Below are 22,429 nucleotides of genomic sequence, written 5' to 3'. Positions count from 1 at the left end.
TATAGAGCTCCAGTGTGTGTGTGTCAGCAGCAGTGTTTATGGGTGTGTAGAGCTGCTGTGTTGTTTGTGTGTGTAGAGCTGCTGTGTTGTGTGTGTGTGTGTGTGTGTGTGTAGAGCTGCTGTGTTGTGTGTGTGTGTGTGTGTAGAGCTGCTGTGGTGTGTGTGTGTGTGTGTGTGTGTGTGTGTGTGTGTGTGTGGAGCTGCTGTGGTGCGTGTGTGTGTGTAGAGCTGCTGTGGTGTGTGTGTGTGTATAGAGCTGCTGTGTTGTGCGTGTGTGTCAGTAGCGGTGTTTATGGGTATAGCAGCAGCAGTGTGTGTGTGTTGTGCTGTTGTATGTGTGTGTAGCAGCAGAGTTTGTGTGTGTAGAGCTGCTGTGTTGTGTGCGTGTGTGTGTAGAGCTGCTGTATTGTGTGTGTAGAGCTGCTGTATTGTGTGTGTAGAGCTGCTGTGTTGTGTGTGTAGAGCTGCTGTGTTGTGAGTGTAGAGGTGCTGTGTTGTGTGTGTGTGGGGTGTGCTTGTGTGTGTAGAGCTACTGTGTGTGTGTGTGTAGATCTGCTGTGTGTGTGTGTCGCCTCGGGCCTTCAACTCTTCCAGCCAGGGCATTATTGGCCAGTAATGCCCTGTTCTGAGGGGATTATTACTTAATTATAGGCTAAAGCAGTAAAACTCTGGGCATTATTGAAAACCCTGCTCTCTGATTGGTTAAAATTCCGGGCATTATCCAATCAGTAATGCCCGGAATTTTAGCAGCTTGCAATGTGTAATTTTCAATGTGTTTATTTCCAGTCAATCAGCTTTCAGAACAGCTGAGACAGGGCAGGGGATTGGTCAGAATGAAGTAACAGCTCTGAGACAGGGCAGGGGATTGGTCATGAAGTATCAGCCATGGGTTGACTCCTCCCCCCAAAGAGCTGACTGTGATTTTCTAAGCAGATTCAGTTGAATTGGGGGGGGGGAAGAGTCTGCAAAGTTTAGTAAGTGGTTGCATTTTTTATTGTGGCTGCAGTATGTGTGTGTGTGTGTGTGTCAGTAGCAGTGTTCATGGGTATAGCAGCAGTGTGTGTTGTGCTGTTGTATGTGGGTGTAGCAGCGGTTTGTGTTGTGGGTAGAGCGGCTGTGTGGTGTGTGTAGAGCTGCTGTGTGTTTGTGTGTGTGTGTGTGTGTGTATAGAGCTCCAGTGTGTGTGTGTGTGTGTCAGTAGCAGTGTTTATGGGTGTAGCATGTGTGTAGCAGCAGAGTATGTGTGTGTAGAGCTGCTGTGTTGTGTGTGTAGAGCTGCTGTGTTGTGTATGTAGAGCTGCTGTGTGTGTGTGTGTGTGTGTGTGTGTGTGTGTGTGTGTGTGTGTGTGTGTGTGTGTGTGTGTGTGTGTGTGTGTAGAGCTGCTGTGTGTGTGTAGAGCTGGTGTGTGTGTGTAGAGTTGGTGTGTGTTGTGTGTGTAGAGCTGCTGTGTGTGTGTGTGTGTGTGTGTAGAGCTGCTGTGTTGTGTGTGTGTAGAGCTGCTGTGTTGTGTGTGTAGAGGTACTGTGTTGTAAGTGTAGAGGTGCTGTGTTGTGTGTGTAGTGTGCTTGTGTGTGAAGAGGTGTTGTGTGTGGTGTGCTGTTGTGTGCGTGTAGCAGCAGTTTGTGTGTGTGTAGATCTGCTGTGGTGTGTGTGTGTGTGTGTGTGTGTGTGTGTGTGGAGCTGCGTGTGTGTGTAGAGGTGCTGTGTTGTGATTGTAGAGCTCAAGAGTGTGTGTGTGGTGTGCTTGTGTGTGTAGAGGTGTTGTGTGTGGTGTGCTGTTGTGTGTGTGTGTGTAGCAGGAGTTTGTGTGTGTGTAGATCTGCTGTGTTGTGCTGCTGTGTGTGTGTGTAGAGGTGCTGTGTTGTGTGTGTGTGTAGAGGTGCTGTGGTGTGTGTGTACACAGAGGGGGCGGCAGTTTGTGGATATAGATATCTGCAATGTAAGCAACTATACAAAAGTATCTATTATTTATGAAAAAAGCCTGCATTTAGCCTATAATAGTAATAATCCCCTCAGAACAGGGCATTATTGGCCAATAATGCCCTGGCTGGGTTAAAGTCCTTCGACTTCGCCTCGGGCCTTCAACTCTTCTAGCCAGGGCATTATTGGCCAGTAATGCCCTGTTCTGAGGGGAATATTACTTAATTATGTAACAGGACAGTGCAGATTACAAGCTTTAATAATACAACTTTTACTGCATTGTTGCAGAGCTGCTGTGTTCCAAGCTACAAATAAGCAAGATGCTTTCAGCTGAAAAATTCAGTTTGCTATACTCCTAATATATTTGAAGCACTTTATAAATGTAAAGGTAGCTTTTTGTCATAAGTGCTGATAGAGGGGCCTATCCAACTTCTGGGGTACAGGTGTTACCCAATTCCCTTTGATCTGTAGTTCTGCCTCACTTACTTACAGTATTATTTCAGTGTATTCACGGAGCTGTGTGACCTCAAACAACACAATGCTGTTCTAATGATCAAAACAGAAATGGAAGAGCCCCCCAAAAACATGCGCTAACGAAATAAAATGTACAGTAACTACACCAGAGGCATCCATAAAAAGTTCTGTGCAATTTTTAGGTCATTTGAAAACTGTACCGAATACAGAAGAATTTACGATGCATATGATCTCAGACTCACTATTGGAGAGGGTTGGGGTTCCTTACAATTATAATATAATTATAGGGATCCTTATACCTCCAAAAATAAAAGTTTGGAACCACTGAACTAGAGCAATAATTTTATTTATAGCTTTACCACATTGCTTGTATGCTAGTACTGTACTTTAAAATAACACTGCCCGAGATATTTATGCACAGAAGCACTGGGAAGAGAAACACACATGTACAGTATTATATTGTCACAGCACAAAGCAGCATTTGTTTGCAAGAGAAGCAGATATGAGGTGCTGGCTTTGAGCCCTTTTTCTTCAACCTTGTGTGCGCCTATGCAGCCATCAGTGTTGTAGACTGGGGGTGGTACATAGTAATTTTTATTTGTTAGATATCTAGATGTAATTTTCAACTAAGTCCTGGGACATAAGTTCTCTAGGGGCGTATTTACAAAGCTGCAGAGGCTGTACCTGCACGCAGTCAGCTCACCCACATGAGGGTATAACACCATGCTTAATCCAGTAACAGGCCTTGAAAATAAACCCTATGGCCTTTCACAAGGTAGGTCATTCATACTTCTGAAAAGCGCTTACTCTCGAAATCGCCTGCTATGAATTTTGGGAAGGCTGAAGCTGAGCTGAGACGCAGGGATGAGAAGCTCGGTAGCCTCAGGGTGATCCTCTGAAAGTTCATCATCAACAACCTCGGAAATATCCGGTGGACTTTCTCCCGTTTCTGATGCAACAAAGAAACGAAAACATTGGAGGTGAATTTTCCAGAGGGAAACATTTTAGAATTTTATATTCTCTAAAACAGATTATTCTGAGGCACATATAATAATCTTTCTTTACATCTATTTTTTTCAGAAACACACACACACGTTATTATTATTATGAATATACAGCTCAACCCCGTTATAGCGCGATCCGATAAAACGCGGATCCGTTTATAACGCGGTCTGAGCATGGCTCCCGATTTAAAAACATCTCCATTTATTTTTTTTAAACATTCAATGCTTTATTGCTAACGGACACATACACACACCCCTACACCATGTGGGAATTGAACATGAATACATTTTATATAATATACATGCAGGAAACGAACCCAGTACCTTTAATATGCTAGTACGAATTCCCTACCTGCTACGCCACAGGATTGGTGTGATAAAATCACAAACCCTGTGGCTTGCAGGTAGAGAATTGGTACTAGCATATGAAAGGTCCTGTGTCAGATTCCTGTATGATATGGTATAATTTATAAATTATTATTTTATATAATAATGTATAAATGATAAAATAAATAAAATAATAATTTATAAATTATACATTATAATTAAAATAATTTATAAATTATTTTAATTATAATGTATAATTTATAAATTATTATTTTATTTTATAATTCATATAAAATAATTATTTATAAATTTTACCATATCATAAAGGATTCGAACCCAGGACCTTTCATATGCTAGTACCACTGCACTGTGCTGTAGATGTTAAGTATATTTAGAGTCTGTTTTATCACACCAATCCTGTGGCGTAGCAGGTAAGGAATTGGTACTAGCATGGGTTTGATTCCTGCATGTGTATTATATAAAATGTATTCATGTTCAACTCCCTGTATGTGTCCGTTAGCAATAAAGCATTGAACTTTAAAAAAAATAAAAAATTCCCACATGGTGTAGGTGTGTGTGTGTGTGTGTGTGTGTGTGTGTGTCTCGTGTGTGACCCTCCACTCGAAAGTCTACGTAAGTGCCGCGCACGTAGACGCAGCCTGATGAAGCAGGGAGAGCTGCAGAGAGGAGAGAGTTGCAGATTCCGGTAAGTCCTTGCACAGCAAAATTTTATAATGCGATCCCTGTTATAACGCGGTTTAATTCTGTGGACCCCGAGGACCGCGTTATAATGGGTTCAGCTGTATATTCAAACGAAAATACCTGCTGCAGACCCTACAAATAAGTTGTACCAAAATCAGAATAAAGTAAAGCTATAATGTAAAGCTTCTGACGATGCTGGTGATGGAGTAATATGCAAACAAACATTCTCTTACTCTCTGCTAGAGTGGATTACAATTACAACTTTATTTTACCATGCTATATATGTTTAGGCACTATCCCTAGTCTGTGCTGTTGCTCAGGTGAGGGCTTCTCTATTCCACCAAGTGATAATTTGTGACCCGGCCAGTCATGGTAGTGTGAGGCTAACTGCTGCCTCGCCCTCCCGTTTTCACACACAGGTATTAAATGTGTATGCGGTATTTTACTGTTACCTATATCATTACACCTTTTGGGTATTTAGCATGGTTAGAACTGTGTGAGGGTCTCGAGAGACTGTCTTAAAAAAAATTGTTCTGTGATGTTGTATCAGTGATGTTTGTTATGATGTTTGACTTGCGTGTCCTGATCAGTGTGACTGGTTGATTTCAACTGCTGGTTGTATTAAGTATGCAGTTAGAATTAGATATATTTTTAAAACCTTTTAACTGATTGGCTGGCGAAACCAGCACCTGGTTAGGAAGTCAGGAACAACCAGAAAAAGAAAAAGGTTTAAAACAAATATACAACAAAAAACAGTATTTAAGTGCACCTGTACAAAATCACCCTGGATAGGGGGAAAGATGGCGGTGCACAGCGTGCCAACAGGTGCCTCGTGCGTTCCGGAAGCAGGAAGAAAAACGGAAGCTGGATGGCGATTTTCAGTGCAAAATTTAATAAACACTAATGAACCGCAACGACATGTTATTAAAACGAAAGAATCATCTAGAGAAAGAACTCTGACGCGTTTCGTGCATCCACTGCACTTTGTCAAAGTGCAGTGGATGCACAAAACACGTCAGAGTTCTTTCTCTAGATGATTCTTTCGTTTAAATAACATGTTGTTGCTGTTCATTAGTGTTTATTAAATTTTGCACCGAAAATCGCCATCCAGCTTCCGTTTTTCTTCCTGCTTCCGGAACGCACGAGGCACCTGTTGGCACGCTGTGCACCGCCATCTTTCCACCTATCCAGGGTGATTTTGTACTTCATATGTCGGGCTTAGAGCATGCCAGAATCAGAAGGACCGTGTGTATAAAGATTGTGAGTACTTGTCATTGACACTGTATTACTTATCACTGTGGTCTAGCTCTAAGGGCTGTTGGAGTTATTATTTAGATAGGGGTCAGGGTCCCTAATTCTTTTAGGTTCCCTTGACATCCCTTTTCTATGTGTTACCCTCACCCCAATTTTGAGCATTTTTGACCTTTATACAGTGTACTCTATATACATTTCCTGGTTCCTCCAACAACAATTGGTGCATTTGAAATGATGAATTAAGCTATATAGCTACTTAACCATCTCAGAAGAGAAGCAATTTATTCCACTTTGAGCACTGGCAGAGAAGACTCTTCTCTATCTATCTTTAAGTGCACCTGTAACTGAAAATAAAGTGTAGTAACGGAGGACGAGGGGTTTAAAAGAAAAACCAAGGGGGGATACCGAGCTCTGCTCGGATACGGGAGCGCACCAGCACCCAGAACAGAGCCAGGTAGGTAAGGGATACCTCCCCAGCCAAACGCTGCTTTCTGGACTTATAAATAGCCAGTTTGGCTAATGCCAGGAGCAGGTTGACTAGGAGGTACCTGGCCATAGTGTTTAGGGATACTGGGCACCCAAAAATAAAAAGGTGCGGGGAGAAGTGCAACCAGAACTGCAGGAGTTGGCGGGTCAAGAATAACAGAATGACAAGAGGGGCTGCAGTCTGGCGCAACTAAAATAAATGTGGAACACGGACTCCCTTGAGCCACAAAATGGACATGTGGCCTGGGAGTCCATGAAGTGGGCAAGGTACTCTCCCATGCTCAGTGCACCATGGAGGATTCTCCAGCTCAGGCCCCCATTGGGTCGGGGAACTAACTCTGAATAGAGTTCTCTCCACCGGGGCCTCTCACCATCGTTTGTTGGTAGTACCGCCTCCAAATGGTATCGGGTGGGCGACGAGGGCGAGGTAGTGCACCGTATGGAGCACGAGAAAGAATACAGCCACCTCCTCGGCATGCCGTGGAAGCATGCCGAGGGTAAAGTCCCCAGCCTGCTTATGTTGGGGACAAGAGGAGTCTGAGGGGTTTGGTGGGGCTTTGGGCCCACACATATAGCCAGAGGCAGACGGGGTCGGAAGGTGGACGTGGCGCTCTGGTCTGCAATAACCCCTCTAGGAAGGTGCGTGAATTGGGGGACATGGCGTCCTTGATCTCGTTGAGCAAACGGCGCAGAACTCGTGGGGTGGTGTAGCCCATGAGGCGCATAACCACCTTGGGCTCCACCCATTCCGACCACTCGTAGTCCAGGAGATCCCCGACTCGGGTCATCCGTGCCTGGCAAAAGCGGCGAATGATGCTGGGGGATCCCAACATCCGTGCACCCCATGCTAGATTATACAGCAGGGGTTCGGTTAGGAGGTCCTCCCCAACAGCCTCTCCTTGCATAGACACCGAGACCATGCTCTAGGCCTTGAGGGTTTTCTGTTAGTATGCCAGCAACACAGAGTGGTCTCTCCCAAACCCCTCAGGCTTGATGAGAAACAATTGCCTGTCATACTCCATATTGTGCAGCTGGCGAAGGAAGCTGGATGCCAGCTGGCACCACTGCGGAGAAGGGTCTGCGTACAGGTATCTCTGCAGGTATTAGAGGTGGAAGGTGTGCATCCGAGAGCGCACACATACTATTCCCTGTCCGCCCTCTCCCAGAGGGAGGTACGTAACACCCACAGAGACCCAATGCTTTCCCATACAGAGAAAGTCCAGCAACTTCCTCTGGATCTTGGTGATGAATTCAGGGGTCAGACTCAGGGCAATCAGCCGGTGCCACAACTGAGAGGCCTTCCCCTGAGGGAAAGCATTTTTGCGAGACCCTTCCACAATCCCAGGCGAGCGAGGACACGTTTCTCTAACTCTGTCTAATTCTCTGGGACCGGGCGCTACGCAGTGGAAAGGTAGAGTCCCAGATACTTGATTGCATCTGCCTCCCACGAGATATTACGAAATGTAGGAGGCAAGGAGTCTACATTTATGGAACCCTCTAAAAGGCCTGAGCATTTGGACCAGTTGATCCGTGCTGAGGAGGCCGCAGAATAGACCTCCTGGCACTCTTGTGACTGCTCCAGATCAACTAAGTCCTGGCCACGAGGAGTACGTTGTCAGCGTAGGCTTAAAGGACTACACGCATGTCTGGTTCTCTTAGCACTAGCCCGTGAGCCTTCTCCTCAATAGGAAAGCCTCAATGGCTAGCACGTAGAGTTGGCAGGACAAGGGGCAACCTTGACGTACTCCTCTACCAAATGCCAAGGGTGCGGTCAGGGACCAATGATCTTAATCAAACACTCTGCAGAGGCGTACAGCGTTTTCAGATAGCCCACGAAACGAGAGCCAAAACTGTACGCATGCAGAGTGGCTATGAGGTATCGGTGATCCACCCTGTCAAATGCCTTCTCTTGATCTAGGGAGAGAAAGGTGAGAGACAGACCAGTCCTGCGAGAGTAGTGCAGCAAATCCCGGACCATAAAGATATATCAAAGATGGTCCGGTCCTGGGATTGCATAACACTGGTTGGGGTGAATCACCTCTGCCAGCACGGATTTGAGCCTCAGCGAAATGGCTTTGGCCACGATCTTATAGTCCGTGCCTAGCAGCGAGACCGGTCAACAGTTTTTTATTTGGCGGAGATCCCCCTTCTTGGGCAGCAACGTCAATACTGCCCGTCTACAAGAAAGAGGCATCTCACCAGTCTCGAGGGCTTACTCGAGGACTTGTTGGAAATCAGGTCCCAGGATCTCCTAGAAGGATCGAAAGAACTCTGCGGTCAGCCCGTCCAGCCCCAAGAAATTCAACGTAGGGCATGAGATGGAGGATGTCAAAGAACTCATCTAGAGTAAGATGCTTATCCAGCCTCTCTCTGTCGCCCTTGCTGACCGTTGAAAGCCCCTCCCATAGCACCCTGCAGGCGTCTGGATCGATGGGATCTGGAGAGAACAAGTTGGAATAAAACATATGGGCCCAATTCCGGATGCTCTCCGAATCCATCAGAGAGGAATCGTCATCGGCAAGAAGGCAGGTGATGTGCCTTCGGTTACCCCTCTTTTTCTCCAGAGTGTAGAAGAGGCGCGACCCGCGATCCATATTCCGAAGAAAAAGAGCCTGGCGCTGTTCCAGCTCATGGAGGGTGCACTTCCGCTCTACGTATTCACGCTGCAGGGCTTGGTCCCGAGACGCAGGCAGACGCTTCTTAAGATTGAGCACCTCCCCCCGGAGCGCCTCGATCCCAGCATCGCGCTGCCTGCTCGCACCCATGGCATACTTCTGACACAAAAGGCGCAAGTTTACCTTGCCCATGTCCCACCACTGACTCAACGTGGCAAAGTCACCCTTGCAACCTCTACAGGCCGTCCAGAACTCCCGGATCGACGTCGCAAAGCCCTGGTCCTCCAACAAGGAGTTGTTAAAATGCCAATAGGTGGCCGAGGGCGCTGATGACAGCGTCACCGTCACAGACACACAGTTGTGGTACGTGAACAGCGCCAACCTAATGGGACTGGGCTCGCGACATGAGGTGGCTAGATATATAAAGCCGTTCGATCCATGAGTGGGACACCAGACCACGCCACACCCTAACATACGTGTAAATATCTGGTGCCCCTTTATGTTGTTCTCACCAGATGTCAACTAACGAGACCCGGGCGATGAGGTCCTGCAAGGCCGACGCAGAGAGGTGTTACGACTCTGTCCAGAGCCTCAAAGGTGCAATTGAAGTCACCCCCGAGTACCACACGCATCTGCATCGACCGTCTCCAGGTATGTCGACAGCCTGGCAAAGAACCTCACTCCCTCTGGCCCGTCCGATGGAGCATACACGTTCGACAAGTTAAACGTGTAGTCCAGGTACCAGACCCGGAGGAGAAGTAGACGGCCTGGGATAACAGCCTTGACAAACAGCAGCTCTGGCTGGAAGGACTCGGAGAACAGGGTCACCACCCCACATGATGATGAAGTGAGGTGGCTGAAGAAGACCCTGCCTCGCCACACCAAGTGCCAATTGGCTTCAGCCTCTGGAGTGGTATGGGTCTCCTGCAGGAACGTCAGAGTACCCTCCCTTTTGCACGTAGGAGTGTACCTCGAACCTGCGGAGGCCATCCTTACAGCTGTTAACATTGAGCATGCTGATGTGCAAAGCCATTATTTTTGTGTGTCAGGAGTACCACTTGTACCAGCCACAGAGACAATTCCTTATGAGGCCTGTACTCTCACAGCTGGTTTACAAATTTCCAGATCCAGAGATGCTCCGAGCTCCCAGAAATCTTGGCCCGATGAAATTGACATCTCCCCACTTCTCAAGGGCCAACTTCCTTCCTTTTTTTCTGTCCATAGAGGGCGTTCTGTAGGAAACGTGCGAGTTCCCTAGCGGGGACTGACTGGTTCATCCCCAGGCTCCTCCTGGCTGAGGAGTACTATTCTCCTCAACTTGATCTTAATGGACTTCTCACTTAAGTCTGAGCAGGAGAATCCATTTCACCCTCTATGGTGGGACCTGAGTGTGGTACTGATTGTGCCGTATTGGGGGCATGTTGGAACACATGCAGGCACAGCAGTAGAGGGGGTGGCATCCCCGGTATTGTTGGGAGCTACAAAGTGCCTTAATGGCCTCCTCCACTGCTGCCTGTGCAACCGGAATATGACAGGGCTCGATGGTTTCTTGATCCCCTCCTCCATATCTACCTCGACACCTGCTTCATTCCCCCCTTCAGCACCACCCCCAGTATCCTGAATGGGGGTTAATCCCATGGCATCTCCCTCCACAGGTGGATGCCCCTGAGTCGATATAGTTGCCCCAGGAGAGCTACCGATAAATGGCAGTAGAAGGATAACCATGGGGCTGTCCTCAAATGTCACCTCATCAGGGACAGGAACCACCCATTCAGCAGAGGTATTGTTGGGGACCCCATTATAGTCCAGGTGCAGGCCTCCATGCTTTTCGGCTGTAACCTGCAGTTCATATCCTGAACTGTGGGGGTCTCCCTCATTCCCCTGCTCTATCTCCAGACCCTCGTCCACTATAACCCCCGCAGGGTCTGGAGGGAGAGGTGTGTGGTCTGGCACCGGTTCAGCCACCAGGTGTTTAAGGTGGCTGGGTGATATACATGGGCCAGACAATGCCACCTGGTAATTGCTACTTGTTTTATTGGCTTTGATAGGTGTCTCATATAAAAGCAACTCCCATTCCTCAGTCGTCCCCCAATTAGTTTTTGTCTTCCTCTTCTGGGAGTGACATCCCCAGAAAGAGGAAGCGCCACTTGCTGTCAACCCGCACCACTAAGGGTGCTTATAGTGGGGGTAGGGTGTGTTTTGAGGAGAGCAGTGACCTCGGGGGTCAAGGTGGCATTCTTCACCTTCCTCCCTGTAGCTGTAGCAGTATGTTTTGCCACAGCCACTAATGGTAGTGACAGGGAAGGAGGTTTGGAGGCTGCCTTGGTGATAGGAACCGCAGCCTCCTTTGAGCTCCCAGGGAGGACCTTTTTCTTTGAGGGGTGCTGTAACACATAAGGTGCTTGGTGTTTGAGCACGTGAGGTGGTAGAGCTGATTATTTCGATAGTCCCCGGAGACAGCTCTTGCGAGCATGCCTCAGCTCCTTGCATAAGGCTGCGGTCCCAGTAACAGCCTGTGCGCACGGTGCGGCGTGCACTGTGCGTGTAAGCACTGCCCCTCAATGGGGCTGGCCCAGTACGCACCGTCACGCAGAAGGTGCAGCCGCGCCGTGCTGCAAGGTTTTTCCCAACACAATCAAATTGAGTTCAAACCTTGCGACAGGGGCGTGGCCACGCCCCCACCGGGGTTCACCCAATGAGGGCGAACCAGCCGCGTGACGTAATGGCCACGCCCCGCAAATCCCAGACCACGCCCCCTCCCGTCGCAAGCTCCCCTCTCCCTGTCAGACCGCAGATCGCGGTTAGCGCTGTGCACACGCCGCCCCCCTCCCTGCCGGGCGCGCGTGTCACAGACATTACTGGGACCGCAGCCTTAGAAGCACCTCACTTATTCAGTGCTGTAAAACACTCTGTACAGCACCCCCTCAAAGAGAACCCCAAAGGATCCCTCAATGGCATCTGCGCCGTGAGGCAGACGCAGCGGCACCTGCCTCGTAAAAGAGAGCACGTTTGAGTGCTCTCTCTCTGCAGCCCAGCGGTATTTTAATAATGGGAGACTTTAAGTCTCCCAGGGCCTGCAGGTGGGGGCGCAGAAGGGAATTCGGGGTGAAGGGGGGAACATTAGATAGCATTACCCTTGTGCCCAGCCCTTCTAGGGGTGCTACTAGCAGGAGCAGTGCTTGATGCCGAGGTCCCTGGCTTTGGTACTGCAGGGCTGTAACGGATTTTGCCAGGGACCACTTTTTGTCCCTGTGGCCCTTCATAACAAAACAACCAAAAAGTTATGTGAAAGGAGAAGGGATCCTTGGGAGAAAGAGAGAACTGCTTAGTGTTGTAGTATGGCAGTGAGGGAGTTACAAGCCCCACTGTGCTGGGTGTTGCTGCAACAGTGTTTTAAAAATTAGGCTTTTTTTTTTTTTATATATATATTTTTGTTCTCTCCCACTGCTTGTTTTCTCTCACTCCCAGGTAAAAAAAACCAAATATATAACTTAGTATAAACCTTTTTTTTCCCCATCGTAATAATAAACCCAGTGTAGTATAAACAAAATGAAATATATCAAAACTGCAACAAAAAAACAGACCAGTGAGGGGTGGGGGAGGGGCTGGGGAGTGGGTTGGGATATGTAACCCAGGAAAGTGAGCTTATCTGGGCTGTGTAGCTTCACTTTCTGGGTGAAAACAAAAACGGGTTTAAACTAAATAAAACCAACTCAAAAGTCCCAAATGTTAAATCAAAATGGGCCCTAAAGGTTTATAAACACTAATATAAAAAAAAACACCACTTAAGATGGGGTTTTATGCTCTTTAGAAGCCCTAGTGTGGGAGCTCACATCGCACACATCCTTTCCAAGTGATGGTTGTATTAAGTGTGCAGTTAAAACCAGAAGTAGTTTAATAAGGTATAGTATATTGAAGTACAGTTTACTGTTGGTACCTATAACTTCATAGTTGCTATAATGAGCAGGATTGACAATGCCACTCAATACACATCTTGCCACATGTATGTGCACTTGGAGCAGCTGTTACATGGAGCATACAGCTGTGAGAAGTGTGAGCGGGTGGTCTCTTTAGAGTCAGAGATGGCTGATTTGAAGAGGAAACTTGCAATATTGAGGGACATTGGCAATCTTGAAAGGGGTTTATTGTACACTGAGCAGGCCCTTTCTTCGACTAGTAGTGCAGATGGTGGCGCTGTTAGTGAGGTAGGTAGCTGGGTAACAGTAAGAAGGGGAAGCAGGGGCAATAGGGAGAGGCAGGCCAGTTCTGAGCAGACCCATCCCAATAGATTTGCCATATTGAGTGAAGATATTGGGAGTGTTAGGGCAGAAATAGCAAGGCTGGGGGAAACTGATTCCCCTAGCTATCAGGCGAATTGTTCCTCCAGCACAGAGGGGACTCTGGATGCTCAGATACCAAGAAAGATTGTGGTGGTAGGGGACTCCATTATTAGGAAGGTAGATAGGGCAAGCTGTTGACATGACCTAATGAACGAACAGTTTGTTGCCTCGGTGCTCGGGTTCGGCACATTGTGGATCGGGTAGACAGATTGTTGGGAGGGGCTGGGATTGACCAGACGGTCTTGGTACATGTTGGCACCAATGACAAAGTTAAAGAAAGATGAAGGTCCTAAAAAATGATTTCAGGGATCTAGGACAAAGGCATAAGGCTAGGACCTCCAAGGTAGTATTTTCTGAAATACTACCAGTGCCATGCGCTACCGCAGGGAGACAATCAGAGATTAATGCATGGCTAAGAAAGAGGTGTAGGAAGGAGGGTTTTGGGTTTTTAGAGCACATGGACTCCTTTTCTGAGAGGTGCCATCTTTATGCGAGGGACGGATTGCACCTCAATGAAGAGTGATCTTTTGTGCTAGGGGGGAGAATGTTAAAAAGTTTGGAGGAGATTTTAAACTAGGATGGAGAGGGGAGGGGAATGAAACAGATAAACTAAATAGAATAGATGAGAAAACAAGTGGGTTATGGAGGTAGAATGGGGGCAAGTGCGAGTTTGACAAGCAGCGAGACAACCATACTAAATACAGATAATATTAGAAAACTTCTAAAGACTAAAACAAATTGGCGCAGAAAGGAAGGAGCAGATAAGATAATAGTACAGGCTGAAAAAAAACTTAAATGCATGCTTGCTAATGCAAGAAGCCTGACAGATAAAATGGGGGAGCTTGAATTAATAGCTACAAGGGAGCAGTATATCATAGGCATTACTGAAACATGGTGGGATGTAACTCATGACTAGTTAATTTAGAGGGTTATTCCCTTTTTTGGAAGGATCGAGCAAATAGAAGAGGAGGTGAAGTATGCTTATATGTTAAACCGATCTAAAACCTATTATAAGGGAAGATGTTTATGAAGGAAATAATGAAAATCTAGAGACTTTGTGGATAGAAATTAGCAGTGGAGGTAAATGTATAAAGAAAATGTTTGTAGGGATATGCTATAAACCACCAAATATCTGTGAGATTAAAGAAGCTAAAATACTTTTGCAAATGTAGAAGGCATCAAAACAAGGTCATATTTGCATAATGGGGGATTTTAATTATCCAGACAGACTGGGGCAATGAGATTAGCATTACAACAAAAGGAAACAGGTTTTTGGGTGTGTTTAAAGACAATTATATGACCCAAATTATTGAGGAACCAACCAGAAGAGGGGCAATACTGGATTTGGTAATATCAAACAATGTAGAAATAATACCCAAATGTTCCAGGACTTGAATATTTGTTAACAGTGATCATAACATGGTCTCATTTGAAATAAATTATCAAAAAACAGATTACTTGGGTTCAACAAAGACCTTAAACTTTAGAAAGGCAGATTTTAATAAACTGAGGGCTAATCTATAAGTAATACATTGGGACGATGTTTTTGCAGGGAAAAATGTAGAAGATAAATGGGCAGTCTTTAAAACATTGTTAGAAAAGCACACTCATCAGTGTATATCCTTGGGTAATAAGTATAAAAGAAATAAGTCAAAACCCGTGTGGCTAAATAAACAGGTAAGGGACGAAATGGACAAGAAGAGGAAGGTGTTTAGATTTTTCAAGTCAGAAGGGACGGAGGCATCATACCAGAATTATAAGGAATGTAACAAAAATTGCAAAAGGGTAATCAAATTAGCAAAAATTGATAATTAAAAAAGGATTGCAATAGAAAGTAAGATCAACCCTAAAAAGTTCTTTAAGTACCTTAACAAAAAAATGAGAAAATAAAATATAGGACCCTTTCAGTGTGAGATGGGTAGGCAGATTAGTGGAGATAAGGAAAAAGCAGAGGTATTAAACAAATTCTTTGCCCCTGTGTTTACCAGGGAAGAATCAATTTCAATAGTAGTGCCGCAGGAGGAAGCCACAACCTCCATATTAATGAGCAATTGGTTAACCGAGGAAGAAGTTCATAGGCGGCTTAAAAAAAAATTAAGCCAATAAGGCACCTGGCCCCGATGGCATACATCCAAGAGTTCTCAAGGAGTTAAGCTCAGTAATAGCCAAACCATTATATTTAATATTCAAGGTCTCCATTTCCACAGGTTCAGTACCACAAGATTGGCGTAAAGCAGATGTGGTGCCTATATTTAAAAAGGGAGCTAGATCACAACCGGGGAATTACAGACCTGTAAGCCTGACTTCAATAGTGGGGAAACTACTTGGAGGTTTAATACAGGATAATATTCAGGAATACCTAATGGTAAACAAAATTATTAGTAATAGTCAGCATGGATTTATGAACGATAGATCATACAAAACTAACCTTAATTATTTATTTGAGGAGGTAAGTAGGAATTAAGACCAGGGTAATGCAGTTGATTTGGTCTACATAGATTTTGCAAAGGCTTTTGATACAGTTCCACACAAGAGGTTGGTGTACAAAATAAAGCTAATTGGACTCAGTAAAAATATATGCACCTGGATTGAAAACTGGTTGAAGGACAGACAACAGAGGGTTGTCATTAATGGAACATTTTCAGGTTGGGCTAAAGTCGTGAGTGGACTACCTCAAGGATCGATACGGGGACCCCTGCTTTTTAACGTGTTTATTAATGACCTTGAGGTTGGCATCAAGAGCAAAGTCTTCATTTTTGCTGATGATACTAAATTGTGTAAGGTAGTAGAATCAGAGCAGGATGTAATTTGTCTCCAGAAGGACGGAGGGACTGGAAACTTGGGCAGGTAAATGGCAGATGAGGTTTAATACAGATAAATGTAAGATTATGCATTTGGGATGCAAGAATAAAATGGCGACTTACAAATTAAAATCGGGATAATTTGGGGGAATCCTTGATGGAGAAGGATTTAGGAGTGCTTGTAGACAGCAGGCTTAGCAATAGTGGCCCAAGTCATGCAGTAGCTGCAAAGGCAAACAAGATCTTATCTTGCATCAAACAGGCAATGGATGGAAGGGAAGTAAACATAATTATGCCCCTTTACAAAGCATTAGTAAGACCACAGCTTGAATATGGAGTACAATTTTGGGCACAACTCCTTCGAATAAACATTATGGAACTAGAGAGAGTGCAGACAAGAGTCACCAAATTAATAAAGGGGATGGACAATCTAACTTAAGAGGAGAGGCTAGCTAAATTAGATTTACATTAGAAAAGAGGCGTTTAAGAGGGGATATGATAACTATATACAAATATATTCAGGGACAGTACAAGCTTTCAAAATAACTATTCATCCCAAAGGCAGTACAGAGGACTCAGGGTCATCCCTTGAGGTTGGAGGAAAGGAGATTTCACCAGCAACAAAGGAAAGGGTTCTTTACAGTAAGGGCAGTTAAAATGTGGAATTCATAACCCATGGAGACTGTGATGGCAGATACAATAGATTTGTTCAAAAAAAAGGTTAGACATCTTTTTAGAAAGGAAAGGTATACAGGGATATACCAAATAAGTAAACATGGGAAGGCTGTTGATCCAGGGAGAATCTGATTGCCAATTCTTGGAGTCAGGAAAGAATTTGTTTTTCCCCTTATGAGAAATAATTTATGACACTGGAGTTTTTTTGTTTGCCTTCCTCTGGATCAATAAGTAAATATAGATATAGGATAAAGTATCTGTTGTCTAAATTTAGCATAGGTTGAACTTGATGGACGCATGTCTTATTTCAACCTCATCTACTTGGTATAATAAATGTATATACTTTTGAATACCAGAGTGCTATTTGTGGGATAGAGTCTGTCTGTGTGTCTCTATATGTATATATGTATGTGTATGTATATATGCACATACACACACACGCATGTGTATGTTACCATCCAGCAGGGCAGCAGAACATCACAGAGAGACAGCACTCAGAGGTAAGTCAGCAAAACAATGTATTGAAACAGACAAAAATCTGACGTTTCGATCCCCAGAGGGATCTTCTTCCTGGGGATCGAAACGTCAGATTTTGTGTCTGTTTCAATACATTGTTTTGCTGACTTACCTCTGAGTGCTGTCTCTCTGTGCTATTCTGCTGCCCTGCTGGATGGTAACACACACACACACACACACACACACACACACACACACTTCAGTATTAAGTGATACCTTTTTTTATTGGACTAACAATTTATGTCATAGGACAAGCTTTCGAGAGTTATCCTCTCTTCTTCAGGTAGAGAAGAGAGGATAACTCTCGAAAGCTTGTCCTATGACATAAATTGTTAGTCCAATAAAAAAGGTATCACTTAATACTGAAGAACTCATTTATTCTGCACTATCGCAACTGGACTAAGACGGCTATTTTCTGCTTTATATATATATATATATATATATATATATATATATATATATATATATATACATACATACATACATACACACACAAAAAAACACACAGATATCTTTTGTGGGATAACCCAGTGTTTTTTCTGTGTTTTGACATAACTCTTCTGTTCTTCTTTCCTATCACAGCCACGGATAAACTAGTAGATGCAAGACAGAGTGTTACTGCAACTGTGACAAGGCCAGTACCCCCAGTCAGTAAGTCACAAAGGTGCTAGGTAAGAAGAGATATGTACCTCCAGTCAGTAAGTCACTATGTGTTAGGTAAGAAGAGATGTGTACCTCCAATCAGTAAGTCACTATGTGCTAGGTAAGAAGAGATATGTACCTCCAGTCAGTAAGTCACTATGTGCTAGGTAAGAAGAGATATGTACCTCTAGTCAGTAAGTTACTATGTGCTAGGTAAGAAGAGATGTGTACCTCCAATCAGTAAGTCACTATGTGCTAGGTAAGAAGAGATGTGTACCTCCAGTCAGTAAGTCACTATGTGTTAGGTAAAAAGAGATATGTACCTCCAGTCAGTAAGTCACTATGTGCTAGGTAAGAAGAGATATGTACCTCCAGTCAGTAAGTCACTATGTGCTAGGTAAGAAGAGATATGTACCTCCAGTCAGTAAGTCACTATGTGCTAGGTAAGAAGAGATATGTACCTCCAGTCAGTAAATCACTATGTGCTAGGTAAGAAGAGATATGTACCTCCAGTCAGTAAGTCACTATCTGCTAGGTAAGAAGAGATGTGTACCTCCAGTCAGTAAGTCACTATGTGCTAGGTAAGAAGAGATATGTACCTCTAGTCAGTAAGTCACTATGTGCTAGGTAAGAAGAGATATGTACCTCCAGTCAGTAAGTCACTATGTGCTAGGTAAGAAGAGATGTGTACCTCCAGTCAGTAAGTCACTATGTGCTAGGTAAGAAGAGATATGTACCTCCAGTCAGTAAGTCACTATGTGCTAGGTAAGAAGAGATATGTACCTCCAGTCAGTAAGTCACTATGTGCTAGGTAAGAAGAGATGTGTACCTCCAGTCAGTAAGTCACTATGTGCTAGGTAAGAAGAGATATGTACCTCCAGTCAGTAAGTCACTATGTGCTAGGTAAGAAGGGATATGTACCTCCAGTCAGTAAGTCACTATGTGCTAGGTAAGAAGAGATATGTACCTCCAGTCAGTAAGTCACTATGTGCTAGGTAAGAAGAGATATGTACCTCCAGTCAGTAAGTCACTATGTGCTAGGTAAGAAGAGATATGTACCTCCAGTCAGTAAGTCACTATGTGCTAGGTAAGAAGAGATATGTACCTCCAGTCAGTAAGTCACTATGTGCTAGGTAAGAAGAGATATGTACCTCCAGTCAGTAAGTCACTATATGCTAGGTAAGAAGAGATATGTACCTCCAGTCAGTAAGTCACTATATGCTAGGTAAGAAGAGATATGTACCTCCAGTCAGTAAGTCACTATATGCTAGGTAAGAAGAGATATGTACCTCAGATCTGAAGTGCCTCTTAATTCATGTAGAAAAAAAAAAAGAAGAAACAAGCGCCTGCACAGTAAGGATAATGGAAATATATATAACAAACGGAATCCCCACTGTCCACTTACACATAAGGAATGGCATAAATATCAGTCTATGAGCTATTTGGGGCAGCTTTTCTAGTTTGTCCATGTCCTAGCTCGGTCGAGTTGTTAGGATACCCTTCGGACATGCTACCTACTTCTACGTTCGTCTCTTTAGACTTCTGCCTTAGCTGCTCTCCAAACCACGGCCCAACGTGATGACGGGGTATACAGGCTCCCAATCTTGTGATATAAATGGGTATTTAATACTTTATGTTTTAAACGCATACTCTGTGTGGCATGGCATAAACAGTTTGACAGGCTTCCTCCTCATACCTTCCTTATACCCATCCATGTCGTGGGTAAAAGATGGATCATCTTCAGACATTTCCTGAATCTCTGCAGAAACTTCTGCCTCATCTGGAACAATATCTTCACTTGGTGGAATTGCTTCCTGTGCCACGGACGATTGTTGCTGCTTCCGCTGCTCTCTCTCTTTCAAAATAATCTTTATTACAAAAATATAATTAAAAAAAAAAAGAATCAAATGTTTAGCATAGCCCAATATTATGTTGCTTCTTAATAGGAAGATATGGGCATTTGGATAGAGAGTATATTGTATTGTATTGAATGTCTATTTATATAGTGCCATTAATGTACATAGCGCTTCACAGTAGTAATACACGTATATGTATATACATATAAGTATATGATCTTATGAATGCCCAAATCCCAAACACACAATCTCCCTCATTCTAGGTTTAGGATAGGTCATTATCATTTCATAGACTGGCCAAGAAACAAAGTAGCCTACCTCATATTATTCATACATTTTCAAATCACAAGTGAGGAGCAAATCGAATAGATTGCCTGGCTGATACCGCAGTAAAAAAGTGGTTTTCAACCCTCTTATCCAGGATGCCCCAGCCAGTGATAACCAAGCAATACACCAGGGGCGGTCAACTCCAGTCCTCAAGGGCCACCAACAGGTCAGGTTAAAGGATATCAGGTTATTGGATAAAGGATATTCAATTGAAGACTGAGCCACCTGTGCTGAAGCATGGATATCCTGAAAACAGGGTCGGCTGGGATGATTGTGGGGTTCGGTGCAGGAACGTGTGCGGGCCACCTTACCTGCGGCATCTCCTTAGCTTCCCACCATCATGGCGGCAAATGGCGTTGAATTGCCATGACGTGATGTCACGGCGCCATCACGTTGTCATGGCAGCGCGGTGCCACATGGTTTCCCGTTGTCATAGCAATGCGATGCCGTATGGTGTCGTGACATCCCATTGTCATGGTAACATGAAGCCATGTGGCACAATGATGAGGGACCCTGCAGGAAGAGATGCCGCCGCCGCAGAAGGTAAGTGTTACACAGGCCCCACACTCTCCCCAGGCAATCCGTTTCATTGTTGTGGGAAAGAGCGCGAGGCCTCTGTAACCGCGGGGCTCGTTGCGACTGCACTGGCGACTCTGCCATCACGCCGGCCCTGCCTGAAAACCTAACTAGTTGGCGGCCTTTGAGGACTGGAGTTGGCCACCCCTGCAATATGCTATTCAAGTAATACTCAAACTCGTGTTTGTTCATTCATAAAATCTGGTGTGACTGAAGTTATCCAGGGAGAAGGCTGAAAAACACTGCAATAAAAACAACACTTGCAATGTGGTCATGCAGAATGCATGTAGAAAACTCTTGACCTGCATGGAATGGCAACAAAAAGAAAACCACACGTGTATTTGTCACTCAAGGACAGCGAACCTTTCTCATTGCTGCTGTTGTGTTCCAAGCTGGAAAATCAGTAAACTGAGGGTCACCATCCTCTTTCTTCTAAGGCCTCTCAATGCTTTCATCTTCATGGCTAAATGTTTGTCTTGTAGCCTTAATTGACAAATACTGCAAAAACCTTTTATTTTTTTTAAAACACGAGAATTACCTTAGAGTAGTAGCTAACTATTGTGAACATCATGTTTACAAGTTGCACCAAGGCCTCTCTGACGACATACAGAAACAGATTTAATAAATCCAACTCATCGTCCTTTAGTGATATGGATAGTAGAGTACACACTACATCTGGCCATGAACAGACAAATGTCAAGCACACATTTCCTGGCATTATCACTAGGACTGCAAAGAACAAAACTATAGAAATGAATACAAACAATACAAGGCAGAGACCAGAAGTCGGGGGGGAAACCAACGCAACATTTCCCCCAAGATATCAAAGACCCGTAACCCCTTAACTTACCCGACTACAATGTCGCCCGAAGAAGAGATCAGCTAACACGGTACAGACACACACAAACAAAGTTGTCATGTAGTAGACAACGCACCAAAAAAGCTACAAAAAGGAATGGATCTTTACATATAGACTAAGTGCCCAGAATAATAAATGTGCAATGCATACAAGGGACCCCAAATGTAGTCACAACATGTAATATGCAAAGTGTTTACAAGAAATGAACATATAAAATATACAAGGCACACTGTGTGGGACCCTATAGCTCTGCAAAGTACAAAGTGAAACGCTTAGGATACAAAATAAAAGTAGGCATATCTCATTGGAAATTTTTTTTTTTATATATAATGATAACACAGCGCAAGTGTGTACTTATCTGAGATTGATCTATAAGAAAAATATGGAAATGTCTACCACAAAATGTGATGCGGGAAGGAAGGTTTGAGCTCTTCTTCAGGTGTAGGTGAACTGTGGCACGTCCCCAAGTGTTTAACTAGATATCGTGATATTAGAAAAATGATCATCTTAGAAAACGCTTGTGAGGTACTTGCTGTGTTTAAGCAGCTATAACTTCCTGTTGTGCCTCACTAAAACTAATGTAATAGAGAAGGGTTTATCATTTGTGTCCGTTAATAAACCCAATCCCTTTAACATACAGCTGAAGCTCTACAAGACACAACATACCGAAGACTGAGGAACTTCTTTTGTTCTAGCAATAATCCCACAAATAGAACTATACCTTATAAGAGATCATAAGAGTATTCTGGATCCTCACACACCCTCAATATAAGATACTCAGAGCCTGGCTAGAGCAATATTATCATTCGCCCTGCAGATAAGGGGAGGGATCGCAACACCGGCGTCTCCTCTGATCTTGTGTTTGCTAGCGTGATGACGTCTTCCTCCTCCAATTGATAACTGCTGGCTGATGACAATGCGTTTCGCCACATGCTTCGTCAGGAGGACAATGCGTTTCGCCACATGCTTCGTCAGGATAGTCATCAGCCAGCAGTTACCAAACTTTATATAGGGCGGGGCCTCCCAAACTCACTCCTGTAGAAGGATCTACCTA

General features: G+C 44.5%; 1 protein-coding gene across 3 annotated transcripts in view; it reads right to left on the bottom strand.

The window, feature by feature from the left end:
- SECISBP2 (SECIS binding protein 2) overlaps positions 1-22,429 on the bottom strand; it is a 53,502-nt gene that overhangs the window by 15,646 nt on the left and 15,427 nt on the right. For all 3 annotated transcript variants that reach the window (XM_075599861.1, XM_075599871.1, XM_075599876.1), the window contains exons 7-8: positions 19,454-19,625; positions 3,203-3,344 (exon numbers count right to left, since the gene is read on the bottom strand). In XM_075599861.1, coding sequence (XP_075455976.1) covers positions 3,203-3,344; positions 19,454-19,625 — 314 coding nt within the window. The remainder of the gene's footprint in view (positions 1-3,202; positions 3,345-19,453; positions 19,626-22,429) is intronic.

The sequence above is a fragment of the Ascaphus truei genome, chromosome 1 (assembly GCF_040206685.1).
Source record: "Ascaphus truei isolate aAscTru1 chromosome 1, aAscTru1.hap1, whole genome shotgun sequence".
NCBI classification, from domain to species: domain Eukaryota; kingdom Metazoa; phylum Chordata; class Amphibia; order Anura; family Ascaphidae; genus Ascaphus; species Ascaphus truei.
This window is presented reverse-complemented; position numbering and strand designations above follow the sequence as displayed.